Below are 17,386 nucleotides of genomic sequence, written 5' to 3'. Positions count from 1 at the left end.
CAGGGCTCACACAGATAAAGTTAAGTGCTTGTTTTTCCCATGCGCCGTTCGAGAGTGGAACGGTAGAGAGACAGCTTGAAGGTGGTTCACTGAACCCTCTGCCAGGGACTTTACTGTGAGTTGCAGAGTAATCACATAGATGTAGAATTTACAGTTCAGCAACAACAACAGCCAGTGTGTAATATCACTGGTGGTAGTTTTCTTGCTGTATGGTGGACACACAATGGATATTAGAAAAGTGAGAGAGAGAGAGAGAGAGAGAGAGAGAAAGAGAGAGAGCAGAGCAAAATATCAGGAATACCTCAACTTTAAAAACTGGAAACTGAAGTGGTGTAGAAGGTAAAGTAGTGGCAATTAAATGAATGATTCTAATGAAGTAGTAGTATACAAGTACACTACAACGGAGGAGTGTTTCCAACGGTTAGGAAATTCAAAGTGAATTTTCATTATAAAATTGAAGCCTTAGATCATCCATTTTACACTTTATGAAAACCGTGGATTTAATGTTCAGAATGTGCAATGAACAAAAAGTCTAATATGGGAGAATAGGATATAGCTTTCTCAACTCCAAGATTTTAGTTACAATGTATATATTGTGCTACACAGAACATAAGCAAGTAATTTCGCAATATGAAACTGAGGTTTTGCAAAAATTACAGGGTGAAATACATCTGGGAGAACTCAAAGGGAAATGGTAGCCTGAAAGTTGATGTGTTCAGCTCATTGTGGCTAATAACTAAGAAACATTTTGTCTTGGTATTGGAACAGATTGCATAAATACCAAGCAACAAACACTTATTTTACAACTTTTGATTCAATTACCGTTCAGAAACGAACACTGCCATCTTTAAGAATTGGTTCATCTTCAGTTCACACATTGTAAGAGGGCTACATTACTACATTTGATAATATCAACTACCATTCCACAAGAGTTGTTGAGCAACCATTGTCCTACTAGCATACTGTGGGCATCACACACTTACTACTTAGGAGGCCATGTGTTTCGCGACTTCTGAAAAGCATTTGACTGATTGCCATAGTAATGCTTATTAACCAAAGTACGATCATATAGAGTGTGTCTAATGAAATTATTGACTTAACTAAGGATTTCCTGTTAGGGAGAATACTGCACATGATGATGGGGTAGTAGTCACTTCAAGTGTGCACTAGAAAAAGTGCTGGAGCCCCTGCTGTGTTCAGGTTGCATACTAATGACCCGACACACAAACAATATCAATGAGTCACAACTGGAATTAGCCAACTATTACTAATATCTAGGCAGAAAAATCTGTGGAGCTATGAAGTGGAAAAATCAAACAGGCTCAGCATTGCAGGTGGCAGACTTCAGTTCACTAGAAGGACACCAACAAAATGCAACAAGTCTAAAATGGACAATGCTTCCAAAACATTGGAATATTGATCAAGGGTATGAGATGCATACCAAATAAAACCAACACACACTATTTAAGTGCAGCACAAATGCTCAAAAATTTGTGTGACTCTCAGAAATGTTGTAATTGAGTTTTCTGATTCTCATGACTTTTGGAATCCAATGAGCATGGAACAAGTGGTATCGCAATTGTTCAGTCACAATAAAATGCAAACCACTCTTAGCAATCTGCAGCATGTTGTCCAACAGTTGAGATATTGTGAAATGCCCATTTTCATTAACTTTTTCTATTCAAGTTCATTGCTGACTGCAGATGGACAGTCAGCCATTTCTGCCATCATCTTGAACATTTGTCCTTCCACTCTTTAACAAATAACATCACTGATGCACAATACCTTCACTCATGACATTCAGTCCACACACAGCAGAAATTTTGTATTATTATTATTATTATTATTATTATTATTATTATTATTATTTTTTTTTTTTGGGGAGGGGGGGGGGGGGTCACTGTGTCCTGCAGAACGGATTTTACATTTAGTGTAATATTTAATTGCAATACTCACTTTGTCTTGAATGGCTTCTGAACAGAACTAATATTGCTTTCTTGCTATCAAAGCAGCTTACACAACAATTACACTAAACTACAGGCATTAACTGAATTTTGAGGTAACAATTACCAGTGTTTAACATACTTCAAAACCTGCTGATGAGTATTTTATTTAAGGTATAAACTAGCATATTCATAATGCCTATTCCAGTCTTAATTAGAAAGAAAGTAAAATACCACAAAAAACTTTAAATTTTTTGATAATTCAGAAAATGCACACTCGCACGCACCTATTAGTATTGACTACTGAGAAAGTTAAGGACTACAACAGAAATTTTAAGTCACTCAGAAATTACTGTTTCAAGAAATTTTTCATGGTCTTTGTTTGACAAACCACTTAACAACAATATTCAGAAATTAACAACTATGCAATCACTGACCTCTTTCTGACTGCAGGTTTTAGGCCAGAACTTCAGTAACCCCTTCACCACAGGTTCTGTAAGGGTAGCATCTTTTTCCAGGAATTGCACAACACAATAAGCCAACTGCGCGTGATAGAGAGAGAGACATTTTACTTTATGAAGTGGTAGTAGCACTTTAACAAGGAACTGCTTGTGCTCATTCTTCAGTGGCAGTGCAAATCCATTGATGATACTGCAAAAAATGTGAAATAACAAGAGATTATATGTTTTAATAGTCAATAGGATCACAAATTCGTACTACTATCATTTTCTCACACACAAAACATTTTTCACAACATAACCAGAAAAACCAATCCATTGAATTTATTGAAGCAAATGTACATCAAATTACAAACAACTGTTTTGTGCTACCTGAAAATATTATATGTGGATCAATAAATCCCCCAAGTTCTTTGTCTGTTTCTTAATTAACCAAGTTCTGAAAGTACTTATTGGTCAAACATTTGAGCAGAGCAAAAGGAAGACTTCTACAAATTACAAAATGGATTTTTGTCCAAATTTGCACAGCCAAACGAAGAGTGGGAAATGGATAAATGAGGTATAAAGCTATCATGTAGCTTAGTTTTGAAGAGGGATGTGTTGAGGGGCCACGATATTTAATTGTTTGAGAGTAATCAGGTTAATCAAAAAAAAAAAAAAAAAACTTTATTAGTGATGTGACAGGAAATTGAAAATATTCTCCTGACAGCTTCTGCAAGTTATGTAAATGATGTCTATTGATGTTGCACTTAAAAAAGTTACACTGGTGTAGAAACTGTGGAATTCCTTCTTCCATTTTGGAAAAGTAAAATAAGTATCAAATTATTGCACAAATTATAAGGCACCTGCTTTCTCTTGATCTATATTCTCTTAATAGTAGTAAGATACTGATATTGAGATATACAAAACATTTGATCATTTTTTCATTTTTTTTTAATAAAATCATGAAATTAATAAACTTATGTTAGCTGTTTAATAGCTTTACTAGGAATTGTAATTAATTTGCGTAACCAATTCCTTGATATGACCTACAAACTTCATGGCTGCTGCATCAGAGCTGCACGGAGCGGCCGCGCGGTTTAAGGCGCCACATCACGGACTGCGTGGTCCCTCCCACCGGAGGTTCGAGCCCTCCCTTGTGTGTGTGTGTGTGTGTGTGTGTGTGTGTGTGTGTGTGTGTGTGTGTGTGTGTGTGTGTTTGTTGTTCTTAGCGTATGTTAGTCTAAGTAGTGCATAAGTCTATGGACTGATGACCTCAGCAGTTTGGTCCCTTAGAATTCACACATATTTGAACATTTTTCTGCATCAGTGTTCTCCTACACATAAAATTATTTTGCCTTGGTTGTGTGTCTATTCCATGAAAACAACAACAAAACTTGAGTTAAAAATAATTTAACAACTTTCAGTAGTGTAACAATCGAAACAAATTTTCTAACAAATGTACTAACTTCTGCTATGAATAAGCCAATAAACTGCAGACCCAAGTCACTTCTTTAATCAGTCTCACAGAACCATTCCATAGTGTGCTAATTTTTCCTCTGATCTTTTTCTGTTTTCTCCTTTATTCCAGGGTACCAACAATATCAAGGAGCTAAGTAATAATTAAGGATGTAGGAGGATTACTTACAATTAGCTCTATTTTCATAATGTGTCTTATCAACGTAACATGTAGAAACAAATTCCAGTATCCTACTCAATCATTATGCAGCATATAGGTTACATCCAACTTTTATGTTACTTTTGCTGATAGAATTAACCTGATGTGCCTGCTTTTGGCATACACTTTACAACAATGTGCATCAATTGTTTTCATTTCTGCCAGCTCCAAATATATTTCAGCATTTGCTTGAAGAAAGCTATTTATAGCAGTGTCAGCATGGCTTTGAGAAATAAAAGTAATGTCTGTTTGTTTTTAGTACTGTTGAACTAGAATGTAGTCAGAATGTGCTGTAATGTGCTAATATACTTACACTAGCGAATAACTGTAACAGAACACGAGGTCACGAAAACAATCTCAAAACTCAAAATAAAAACATTTAATGAGTGGGATGACATATCGTCTACATTGTTTAAAGAATGCAAAAATGAATTAATAAAATCAATAACACATTTAACAAACACATAAAATGGCCAGGGGTTCTTTCCTGAAATTTTAAAAATCACTGAGATATGGCCAGTGTATAAAAAGGATGCAACCACTTACATAAATATTTACAGGCCGATCTCATTGACTTCAACACTTGGCAAGCTGCTTGAAAGAGTAATTCTAGACCAATTGGAGTCCTTCTTCTGTAAATAAAATCTCTAAAACAACTCGCTGCATGGGTTCCAAAAAGGACGATCCACAATAACAATAGTAGGAACTTTTTTCCGTGAACTGCTGAACAGACTGGATAAAGGAAACAAAGTTATTGGGACTTTTCTAGATTTGCCTGTGAATCAAGCACTACTATTACCCAAGTTAGAAACTTATTGTATAAGAGGAGAAGCACTAAATTTTTTTTAAGTTCTTACCTCCAAGATAGAAGACAGTACACTAAGCTAAGTTATAAGAATGAAAGTAGGATCCAAACAGTAAGCTTAGCATACAGAACTCTTAACTATGGAGGCCAGTGAAGTACACTTGGGCTATTCTTGTTTTTTGTATATATTAATGACATAACACTGCCACAAAAACTCACAACTAGTGAACTATACTGATGATACATCATTTATTAGCTGGGGCCATATAAAACAGCTTGCATTCCAAAGCTATAAAGAGAATTTTGAAATGATCACAGAATATCTCACAATGAATAAACTTATGCTGAATAAGAATAAGACAGTAGTAAAAAAGCTCTCTTTACATTATAATAATTCTCATATTGAATCACTGTCTAAATTTAAAGATCTGATAAATTTATATTTTCAGGCATTTTGATTTCTGAACATTTCACAAGGAAAGAGCATATCAGCTACACCTGTAAAAAGGTTACCAGTTATGTTTACTAACTAAAATGTCTTGCAAATGTAATATCCCCTCCCCCCTCCTTAAACAAGTGTACTATGGTTTGGTTGGTCGGTTGGTTGATTTGCGGGGGAAGGAAGTCTGCCATACCCCTTCAAAAGAACCATCCCGACACTTGCCTGAAGCGATTTAGGGAAATCACAGACGCTGGTTTGAAATGTCGTCTTACTGAATGTGAGTCCAGTGTTCTAACCAGTGCGCCATCTCACTCTGTGTACTACGGTTTAATCCACTCACGTTTGCACCAACAGTTTACATGGAAAGGGTTTGGTAATACAAGCAAACGTTAGTCCCATAGGGCCTACTTCAAAAATTAGAAATTCTGACTGTGTATTCACTGTATGTTTGTAAAAGAGAATGTTGAAACAAGTGTAATGAACAGGGACTCATAAGTACAATACATGAACCAGATGCAAGTTGAAACAATTATTAATTGAAAGATGTTTATTCTCACTTAAAGAATTCTGACCTGCAGTTCTACTTTTATATGCTGCTGTGTATTAGTGGTAGTAATGTTTATGATGGTGCTACTTATGTAATCATTATATGTATTGCACAATGTCATTGCTATAAATGCACAAAAAAGGCAATGTCCAAGACTGTAAAGTTAATATGGACAAATAAAGACTCTTATCATCATCATCATCATCATCATTACGAAGATGAAAAACTAGGTGGTCAGGAGGAGGAAGTACATTAGAAAAGCAAAGCCTGTGTCATCACCAACAGAAAAGAAGTTTTATGCCGTGTCTATATGAGATGAAAAATAAAACACAGAAAAGTAATTTCAGATGAAGTCTGACTGGCTGTAAGGGTTACACATTCATGTAGAGCACCAAATGCAAAATATATCTTTGTTTCACAGGAAAAAAGTACTGCTGTTTGCAATTCTATTAAAAAATTAGCAAAATTATGAAAACTTTATACATTTCGGTTGACTGTTTATAAATAAACCCATCAAAATAATCCATGAAAACATTTTATTACTATGATAAAAAACATTTTGTCTCGTTGTAGCCCTAATATTTTGGAGAGTCACACCAATTTTCTAAATTTATTATTTTATTCTTATCCAATACTGACCCTACGACTTATCTTAGAAAATAGGTTTAGAAAAGGCAAACCTACGTTACTAGCATTTGTAGACTTGGATAAAGCTTTTGACAATGTTGACTGGAATACTCTTTTTCAAATTCTGAAGGTGGCAGAGGTAAAATACAGGGAGCGTAAGGCTATTTACAATTTATACAGAAACCAGATGGCAATTATAAGAGTCGAGGGACATGAAAGGGAAGCAGTGGTTGGGAAGGGAGTGAGACAGGGTTGCAGCCTCTCCCCGATGTTATTCAATCTGTATATTGAGAAAGCAGTAAAGGAAACAAAAGAAATTCGGAATAGGAATTAAAATCGATGGAGAAGAAATAAAAACTTTGAGGTTCACTGATGACATTGTAATTCTGTCAGAGACAGCAAAGAACTTGGAAGAGTAGTTGAACGGAATGGACAGTGTCTTGAAGGAAGGATGTAAGATGAACATCAACAAAAGCAAAATGAGGATAATGGAATGTAGTCGAATTAAGTTGGGTGATGTTGAGGGAATTAGATTAGGAAATGAGACACTTAAAGTAGTAAAGGAGTTTTGCTATTTGGGGAGCACAATAACTGATGATGGTCGAAGTAGAGAGGATATCAAATGTAGACTGGCAATGGCAAGAAAGTGTTTCTGAATAAGAGAAATTTGTTAACATCGAGTATAAATTTAAGTGTCAGGAAGTCGTTTCTGAGAGTATTTGTATGGAGTGTAGCCATGTATAGAAGTGAAACATGGATGATAAATAGCTTGGACAAGAAGAGAATAGAATCTTTCGAAATGTGGTGCTACAGAAGAATGCTGAAGATTAGATGGGCAGATCACACAACTAATGAGGAGGTACTGAATAGGATTGGGGAGAAGAGGAGTTTGTGGCACAACTTGACTAGAAGAAGGGATCGGTTGGTAGGACATGTTCTGAGGCATCAAGGGATCACAAATTTAGTATTGGAGGGCAGCGTGGAGGGTAAAAATTATAGAGGGAGACCAAGAGATGAATACACTAAGCAGATTCAGAAGGATGTAGGCTGCAGTAGGTACTGGGAGATGAAGAAGCTTGCACAGGATAGAGTACCATGGAGAGCTGCATCAAAACAGTCTCAGAACTGAAGACCACAACAACATTCTTATCCTGTCCCAGAACAATGCAGTGACCAACAACATGAACTTTTCATTCATAAAATCTAAGCTCAAGACTGATGAGGGTCCGTTGCCACATTAAAAATGACTTGTTTTTTTCCATTACCCACTTATAGGCACGTGACTACGTTCACAGCTATAAATAGGGAGGGGGCAGAAAAAACTTTGCATAGCCAGCAAACCTGTTAGAATTTTATAAGCATATCACGTACAGTGTCATGGAATTCTTGGTAACCCACAAATTTATAGGGAAACACTGTGTCCCCAAAAGACTACATTTGATATCATTAAAATATTATATACAGATTTTTAAGATCTTTGACTGGTACATAGACATGCATTACCACAGTCTTATACCTCAGTTCACTTGTGTGAGTACCTTAATTGAACTCAAACGACATTTGTCTGTGCAAAGAAAAATCAGGCGTATGTTGAAAACCACTACTCTGTGATATTTGTTTTAAGAAACATTCTAATGCTAACACAGGGCTATTACAAATGATTGAAGCGATTTCATAAATTCACCATAGCTCCATTCATTGAAATATGGTCTTAACACACTACAGATACGTAGAAAAACTCAAAGTTTTGTTCGGCTGAAGCCGCACTTCAGGTTTCTGCCGTTAGAGCGCTCAAGAGTGCAGTGAGACAAAATAGCGACAGGAGCCGAGAAAGCGTATGTCGTGCTTGAAATGCACTCACATCAGTCAGTCATAACAGTGCAACGACACTTCAGGACGAAGTTCAACAAAGATCCACCAACTGCTAACTCCATTCGGCGATGGTATGCGCAGTTTAAAGCTTCTGGATGCCTCTGTAAGGGGAAATCAACGGGTCGGATTGCAGTGAGCGAGGAAACAGTTGAACGCGTGCGGGCAAGTTTCACGCGTGTATCTGGACATGCTGGAAAATTGGCTCATGCCACAACTGGAGACTGACAGCGCCGACTTCATCTTTCAACAGGATGGTGCTCCACCGCACTTTCATCATGATGTTCGGCATTTCTTAAACAGGAGATTGGAAAACCGATGGATCGGTCGTGGTGGAGATCATGATCAGCACTTCATGTCATGGTCTCCACGCTCTCCCGACTTAACTCCATGCGATTTCTTTCTGTGGGGTTATGTGAAAGATTCAGTGTTTAAACCTCCTCTGCCAAGAAACGTGCCAGAACTGCAAGCTCGCATCAACGATGCTTTCGAACTCATTGATGGGGACATGCTGCGCCGAGTGTGGGAGGAACTTGATGTCTGCCGAATCACTAAAGGGGCACATATCGAACTTTTGTGAATGCCTAAAAAAACTTTTTGAGTTTTTGTATGTGTGTGCAAAGCATTGTGAAAATATCTCAAATAATAAAGTTATTGTAGAGCTGTGAAATCGCTTCAATCATTTGTAATAACCCTGTACAATTACAGAAAATGTACTGTGCAGGGGGACTAAAAGTTCCTGGTTTTGGTTCCTTCCAAATGCAGTTGAAATATGAATCAGGAACAATATGAAAACCTGATACTGTGCTTCAAACAACCACCCCTATGAAACGTTATGTTGATGCTACTGAAGATGTGAAACATACTGCCAAGAGATCATTTGAGGATTTATCACAAGATATTTTTTCAAGTGGATTAAAATGTCATAATAACAATGTTTATAGGACTTTGTAGCATGCCATGAATTTTTAATAATATCAAAGCCTCAATAGTGAAGAATTTCACTATTTTATCACTAAAACAGCTGCTGAAACTAATTATTGAGGAGCAGTAATGTTACCAAAAGCTGGCATGTAGGGCACAACAAGAAAAGGAATTACTAATTTGTACAAGTTCTTTACTTAATACATTACAGCAAAGATTCAACAAATAATTCCAATTACTTTGTCTGATCAGGATCCCTAGTTCAATGCTGATCAACACGTTCAACAATAACAGAAAAAAAAACTCTATGCTGTCTGCAGGAATTTATTACATACCTTCCTAGAATTTCAAGTAGCTCACCGACTCCGTTGAAGTGTTCAGTTTCATAGACAAACCTAAAAGAAAAATATAGTGCATTTTTCAAAAAAAGAACAATATTAATACTTACAAGGACACTTTCATTTTAAAAAAATTACAAAGCAGTCTCTTGCTTAAATATGTGTTTGCCATTTCATAGGACTGCTATGAGCAAATTGTATAATAAGAAATTTAAATCTTTCTTTAAATATCTGTAAAGATCACTTCAGCAGTTGCGTTTTATTTATTCTGCACAATACTGGTTAAAAAAATTGTTCATTTTTACACTTTCATAGGAAAGTTGTAACATTATAGTGAACTTTTAAACTGTGATACACAATTCTTCGTTGTGATAAGATTACAATTAACCATAGGATATTACTTCACTCAGACTGCCTGTATTTTCTGTGCTTAAAATATACGTTATTTTGTTTACATCTGACAAATGTTATGATTAAGATACCTGAAAGGAGGTCTAATATTTGAGATGAGCAGTTTACGCATTTGTGTTACTGTACACACTAAAAATAATCAATATGAAACCTATCTTTTACTTGTTAAGAAAAAATTAGAAGGCACCATAAGAAGTGGTGGCACAGACACAAAAATTTCCTCCACTTTGTTTTTGGTTCCTAATTCCAAAATAAGCCCCCCCCCCCCCCTCTCCCCAGATTTGAGACCCCCCAACATTCCAATGCAGCACAGGCTAAGAACTATCACTTTAAAGTGGGTAGAAATTTAAGGAATAGTATTTAATAGCTTTTCCCGTTTTTTACACTCTAATTGCAGTTTCAATAGTTTGCTTTATTTGTTACAACAGTTCTGAAATTTAGGAAACAAAAATGAATGAAGGTAACCAATCAACTGCAGATGATCAACATATGGGCCTTATAAACACACAATGTCACAGAGACAAACTAGTTTTCGAACTTTTAGCTCAAAACCTAGTGCCGTCTGATGCTGTGGGCCAAACGTCTATCAGGTATGAGTGGGTGGCTGCAAGTCTTCACTTTTGTTTACTTAATTTAAACAGGATGTACAAATGAAGAATAAAATTTAGTTTTTTGGCTAACTGGAATTACATGTAGTCAAATAGCATGTACCGTACTGGTCCAAATATAAGCCACACCTTAATTATAAGTTTGTGTGTGTGTGTGTGTGTGTGTGTGTGTGTGTGCGCGCGCGCGCGCAGGCCGGGGGGCAGATCTGTCACACTGTCTATTAACAATAAGAGTTCACAATATGGTCAACCTACTTTACAATTTTTTGGTTTCAAGCCTTCTCAATCACAGTCACTGTTATTTTATTACTATAACTTCTTTCATCACTGCCAATATTTTCGTCTCTCTCCTCCCACATGATGTCAACCAGAGTATTGGACATGCAGCACTTCCCGAACCATACTTTTTGAAAGTTTTTCAATTAGGTACACTCTTCACATAACAAATAAATGCAAACCGAAAATTTGCATGAAAACTGCACTGAATTCAGAAATGTCGGGTCAATTTTCTTTCTATTTTACTAAATTTTACTTTTTTTAACAATGGCAAATTTGTGCTGGAATAACAACAAAATGAAAAGCCTAGACTGCTACTCATGACACAAAGGAAACATTGAGTAGCAAGCACTCGCAATAGGGGGGAAGGAGGGGGGGGGGGGGGGGAGAGAGAGAGAGAGAGAGAGAGAGAGAGAGACTTTTGGATATTATTAGCTATGGACAAGTCCTTAAACAAAACTTATCCTCCTACATAAAATACACTAACTATTTCCTCTACTTTTAGTTCCTGTTCCTTTACCACCTAGCGCCCTGCTTGTTACTGTCAATGTCCCCTTCTTCTGCATTAATGTCCCAAATGCCTATCGCACTGTCACTACTGAACACTAACTTTCCCAATACCTGACTGACTCCAACCTAAAACTTACTTCCTGGTCACCATGACCATCAATATCCTCAACCAGCACCACTTATCCTTTGGACGCATCACCTAAAATCAAATCCATGATAAAGCAATAAGCTCCTGCATGTCACCATCAAATGTCTACTTAATCCTGGCCTATCCACAGGAATCCTTTCAACTCACAAGAAATCTTAAACCCCTCACCTGGTTCATATTCACTGATGACATTGTGATCTGAGCCAAGGATAAGGACACCTTGTCCGCATAAATTCCTCCAGAACCTCAACACCATTTGTTTTAATACCTGGTACTCATCAGCCCAACAACCTACCTTCCTCGATGTCAACCTCATAATGGTTCATCAATTCACTAACAAAGAAAGGGGTGGGATAAACTTTTGAAACCATCTACATGGTTGAATGGGTTAGGATCCCAGGTATCGCACACTGCAGCCATTCACTCTGGTGGGCCCATGTATGCGAGTAACCGGCGAAATAAAATATTTCAGAATTTCGCATGATGGTCTCAGCACTTAAATATAGCGCAAACACACAGATTGACAGTGTAACATATTGCCTATGGTGCATGCTCCACATGCATCAGATTATTTAGTTTATTTATGCATTTATTTTACCTGGCAAGATTAGGGCCTTCAAGCCCTCTGTTACACCTAACCAGGCATACTCAGATTGAACGAATTTCAGTTTCTACAGAACATTAAGGACATATAACGTATTATACAGTATTAATCTTAAAGAAAAAAATAGAGATTATAACAGTAGTACAATGATAATTGTAACAACCAAAAAATAATTATAACAACCAAGAATAATAATAACAATAATAATGATAGTAATGACTATGTATATGAAAGTAAACATATTTTTCTTTTATGACTGTCAGTCCTATTGCTAGTTGGGAATTTTCTCTTTATATTCTTGCAGCTTGTGAGTTATTCTCATCGAGCAGAGACATAAGATGATAGAATGGGGTGAAAGAGATATAGAAGAGGTAGATAGGTTAGAGGAAGAGAAATAGAATGGTAAAATTCGAAGCTATGATGGAGAGGAGAAAGAAAGAGATGCGAGGGGCACAACAATGGTGGCTATACCATCCCTAATATGTAAGTTTTGAGTTCCCTCTTGAATGTTGAGTGGTTCTGGATAAGACGCAGATCACAGGGGAGCGCGTTCCATAGTCGTATGGCTGAGATGGAGAATGACACGGAGAAAGATTTTGTGTTATGTAAAGGTACAGCCAAGATGCTAGACGTATCCAATCCGGTATTGTGGTTGTGGAATGATGATATGTGTTTAATGTGAGAAGGTAAGTATTGAGGGCACCAGTGGCTAAGAAATCGATGAAGTAAGCACATCGTGTGGAGATCGTGTGCCTTATGTGGGCGTATCCAACCTAGCTGGGAGTATGAAGGACTGATATGATCATACGACCGTATATTGCACACGTATCTAACACAAGCATTCATCACTAGCTCGAGGCATCTCGAATTTTCACTATTTGTGTCGTGTTGAACTACATCACAGTAGTAAAGATTATGGGCTCAAATCTCCTCTGGTGCCGTGAAATTGTTTACTTTTTAATGCTCATGGAATTGACTGATTATTATTTTTATTCCGTTAATTGGTTTAAATGAATTATTTACTTATAATCCTCATTCACATCTTTTTAATAATTGTACTTTGTTCTCATTTTTCTTCCTTTCCAATTAGAATCTTTTTTTCAAGTGATTTTAATTATTATCATGTACTAACTTCAATGTAACTTCTTCGATTTTATCATGTACATTTTCCATCCATTTTACTGCATTCACAATTTCTGTTCTTCATTTTGCTTGAATTTCTTTTATTTAAAATCTCTTGTTTTGATTAAGTCTTCTTCTGCATTGTTTTGTCCACAGTGCAACAAGAATTCGAGTTTTAAATTTTTACATTCTTGAACCGCTGCACAGTCAATATAAATAGATTATTTCGTCTCGTTTTTAACTGACAGCTCAGCATTTCCAAATGTTTAAATATTATTATAGATAAATAAAAATAATTAAATTCAAATGCACATAGATTGCAAATGGAACAAGAATGAAAGGAATAAAAAATTGGAGCAAGTCAAAAAGTTAAAAATATGATTAAAATGATGTGACACAGGATTGGGGAAACAACAACAACCAGTTAAGTAAATAAAAAAATAATGAAAGTAATTTCAGCAAAGACTGAAAAAATAAAAAAATTTCAAAATACCTAATGAGATTCAAACCCACAACTTTCTGCATATGAGGAATGTACCCTAACCATGACACAATGCCACTTGTGTATATTTAAGTCATAATTTTAAAGCTTTAAAATATATATTGTAATCTTATATCATTTATTGATTGCCTACATTTTAATAATGAGGAGCAATAAAACAAATGCAAAGAAATGGTTCACATCGATTTTTATCTTCACTACCTTTTTTGCTTACTACGCCCGCCATCTGGGGTATCACTATTTTTTGTCACCACTGTCATCCTCCTAATAGCACAGCTGTGAAATTTACATCTTCACTGCCACAAATATTTGGCAGTTCCTTCGGGATATGCAGCGATTACTGAGGTTGTAGTTATGGAGCGACCTGAGAACACAACTGCTTTTTTGCAAAATATGTATCGGATTTCGCTTCCATAGTGAAGTGAAAATGTTAACAATATTTCTTGCTTGCAAACACACTCTCTGTCCACTGCTCTGTCATTAACTGTGTAAATTAGCAGCTGACACACCTTTTATTCCCATCATACCTCACGGTGAGTGTCTACAACACTGCTGCAGAAAACACATAAGCAGGCTACTGGCCCCTACCTTTACTTTTACCATTTTCTGCAGAATTGTATACTACTGCTTTAGTGTACTTGTCCAATTTTAAAGTCTGTTCAAATGGATTCAGGCAAACCACTGTTTAACCATGATAAATGTTCATAAAAATCTAAAATACGCAGTATAGATTTACTTGGTTGGCAGCACGAGGAAATTTCCTGTTTGCTCACTAGTCCCTTCCCCACAGGAATCCCAGTTCTCAGCCAAGCTGATGTCACTGTTCCCCTTCCAATCCTTTTGTAGTGCTGTGCTTGAACAACTGTGAAACACAGACTGCAATACCTTCTTGAGTGCCGGACATATGAAACAACACCAATTAATACATAAATAACAGATTGCAATCACAATTCAATCCAATTCTCAAACTTTCACTCATCCTGTAATCCATGACGCCTGTCGGTCCTATCTCCACGACAGGTCCTGCTGCTGCTAATTACAATCAGTTTAAAAAAGGCTTATTTCATTTTTGAGACATTTAATTCTGGATTAAAACTGTCACTAACTTGTTCTAAAGCTGATTAAAAAGTGACAATGTTTTTATCTGGTAATCTAATACATGATTAGCGACAATTTCTCATTTGTACCCACCTGTTAAACTATTATAGTCTTTAATAACCAAATAAAATATAGACTTGCATTCACAATCAAGTCATGTTTTTTGAAGGACAACATTTTAGTCCTTTAATATTATCTGTAGTTTAAGAGCACTATAAATGTTTGTATACAGTATCCATATATCTATGAGAACTTTTATTGCAAACCTATTCAAATACAACAAGAGTTTGTAGGATGATAGAATTTAATCCAATGTCCTCTTGTGCTTCGCGGAATTGTCAGATTTGTAGTGGTAGCTACTCCATAGTTTCTTGTGTATCCCTTGTACTACTGCCGTGCTAGTCTAATGTCACATAATTGTTGGAGATAGGTCGATCCTGTATCAAGAACTTTAGCATGTTGGGAAAATTTCAAGCATTTTTGAGTGGTACTATTGTTTGCCCAATCAACCCTTCTGAATTCTTCAAAATAAATCTGCTCTTGACCTAAAGCTAAAGCTTCATCTGGAAATGTAAAACAGATCCCTACACCAATCTACTAAAGAACATAAAAAGTATCTTTCAGCAGCAAGAGTTTCAGTCTGTAAATCTAAAGCAACACTATATTTTTCAACTGACGATTTTGGGAAAAACCTCATCTTATAATCAAGTAAATTTGGTGAATTATTCATTGAAAGTACTTTACACTTGTCACAAATTTGGAATTTGTTGTGCTAATATCACATGAAGTGTCGCAGCACTCACTAATTCCAGCTGAGAACTGTGCGTATCATTTTCACATCACCTCAAGGATGGCCACATCAGTACCTCTGCATACATCAAACCTACCAACCAGCAGAAATACTTCCACTTAAACAGTTGCTATCCATTCCACACCAGGGGTACCTTCCACAGAGCCTGGCCATTCATGGTCATCACTTACATTGTGATGAGTAGTCTCTCTCCATATACGTCGACTCTGACCGAGGCCTTTTGAGACCAAAATTACCCTTCCAATCTCTTACAGAAACAGATCTCCCATGCCCTGCCTTCCCTGTCACCTATCACCCTCCCACATACCCACTGCCTGGCCACAAAAAAGCAGGACTGTTACAGTTTAAACTACCTCTTGTCTTGACCCAAAATGAGAAATACCCTCTTTACTACCTTTGTGTGTGTGTGTGTGTGTGTGTGTGTGTGTGTGTGTGTGTGTGTGTGTGCAGGATGGACATGTATCGGGAAAATATGGCAATATTGACTGTCGACCAGCGCGGACAAGTGTTTGCAGCGCGCCTGAGAAGCTGTATGTCCAGTACTAGGAGCAAGCACGCTCTACTCCTTGATGGTGTAACGACTGTACTGTTGTGAACAAATGGATTATGTATTGAACTAAAGACTTTCACATTTGACTTTCAGGTGTTGGACTTACGAGAAGCAAGACTGGTTTTATAAAGGTTATTAAACCAAACATATTATAATTGCATTTGTTAGTTTCTAATGGTCCAAGATTGGATTGACCCGTGAGAGCTGAATGTTTGTGTGAAACTTATGAAGTTGTTTTACTGTGGAGATGAAAATATAACAGAGTTGAACAAAAGTATCCTGAGAGTACAGAATCATTTCAAGAGCAGAAACGAAGTCTATTTTGAAATTCCTTTAACCAGCTAGAGTCTTCGGGGAAGAAGAGTTTGTGAAGATTGATGCAGCCGTCTGACCCGAGAAGATCAGCTGCACACAAGACGTGAGTCAACTGCGAGAGACGTGCGAGTCTTTCACACCCCAGTACCACACTGTCTCGCGTCATCAGAAGACCGTTAAAACATGGCGACCATGACAGGACCTGAAGAAAACGGGAATGTGAAGACAGAAATGGAAAGAAGATGTTAGGTGCTGCCATAGCAACTAAGCCTAACAACATACGAGAACTGTTTCCAGTAATTGTGTTGAGTCCAAAGAACAAATGGAAGAAAGTTGTGAGTGCAATGCCGTAAAAGACATGAGAAAGTAATAGCGGAGAGAACTTTTCAACTAAGAAGGTTGGGTGTGGAGAGTAAGCAGTCTTCACATATGTACATCGTGCTGATACCAATGCCGTAACCAGCCACTGATGTCGACTGCACAAGCTGCTGCTTACCGGTGTTGACTCCGCGTCCGCTCGCCGCCGCCGAATCCAACGTCCGACACTGCCGACACCAGTGCTGTCCACCGATGCTGATTATACATTGCGCATCAACGCAGCTTGAACTCTACGCCAGGTGAGTGAAAAACAATAATTGTTTGGTAAAGTTGAAGGAACCTGTGAGGGGTTGCTGGTCCCCCATTGGGCGCTTCCCCAGGTCGCGGATAGGGAATGCTCACCAGATATGGTGGGTACCAGGGAAACAAAATACCCAGGGTGGACCAAAACCAGTGAAGAGGACGTCAACAGCTCGGATGCTGGAAGAGAGTGTTTTTTATAG

At 37.2% G+C, this 17,386-nt stretch overlaps 1 protein-coding gene across 2 annotated transcripts in view; it reads right to left on the bottom strand.

The window, feature by feature from the left end:
- LOC126175442 (serine/threonine-protein phosphatase 2A 56 kDa regulatory subunit epsilon isoform) overlaps window positions 1–17,386 on the bottom strand; it is a 279,631-nt gene that overhangs the window by 64,579 nt on the left and 197,666 nt on the right. For both annotated transcript variants that reach the window (XM_049922253.1, XM_049922247.1), the window contains exons 6-7: window positions 9,608–9,667; window positions 2,381–2,594 (exon numbers count right to left, since the gene is read on the bottom strand). In XM_049922253.1, coding sequence (XP_049778210.1) covers window positions 2,381–2,594; window positions 9,608–9,667 — 274 coding nt within the window. The remainder of the gene's footprint in view (window positions 1–2,380; window positions 2,595–9,607; window positions 9,668–17,386) is intronic.

Source organism: Schistocerca cancellata, chromosome 1, assembly GCF_023864275.1.
Source record: "Schistocerca cancellata isolate TAMUIC-IGC-003103 chromosome 1, iqSchCanc2.1, whole genome shotgun sequence".
NCBI classification, from domain to species: Eukaryota; Metazoa; Arthropoda; class Insecta; order Orthoptera; family Acrididae; genus Schistocerca; species Schistocerca cancellata.
This window is presented reverse-complemented; position numbering and strand designations above follow the sequence as displayed.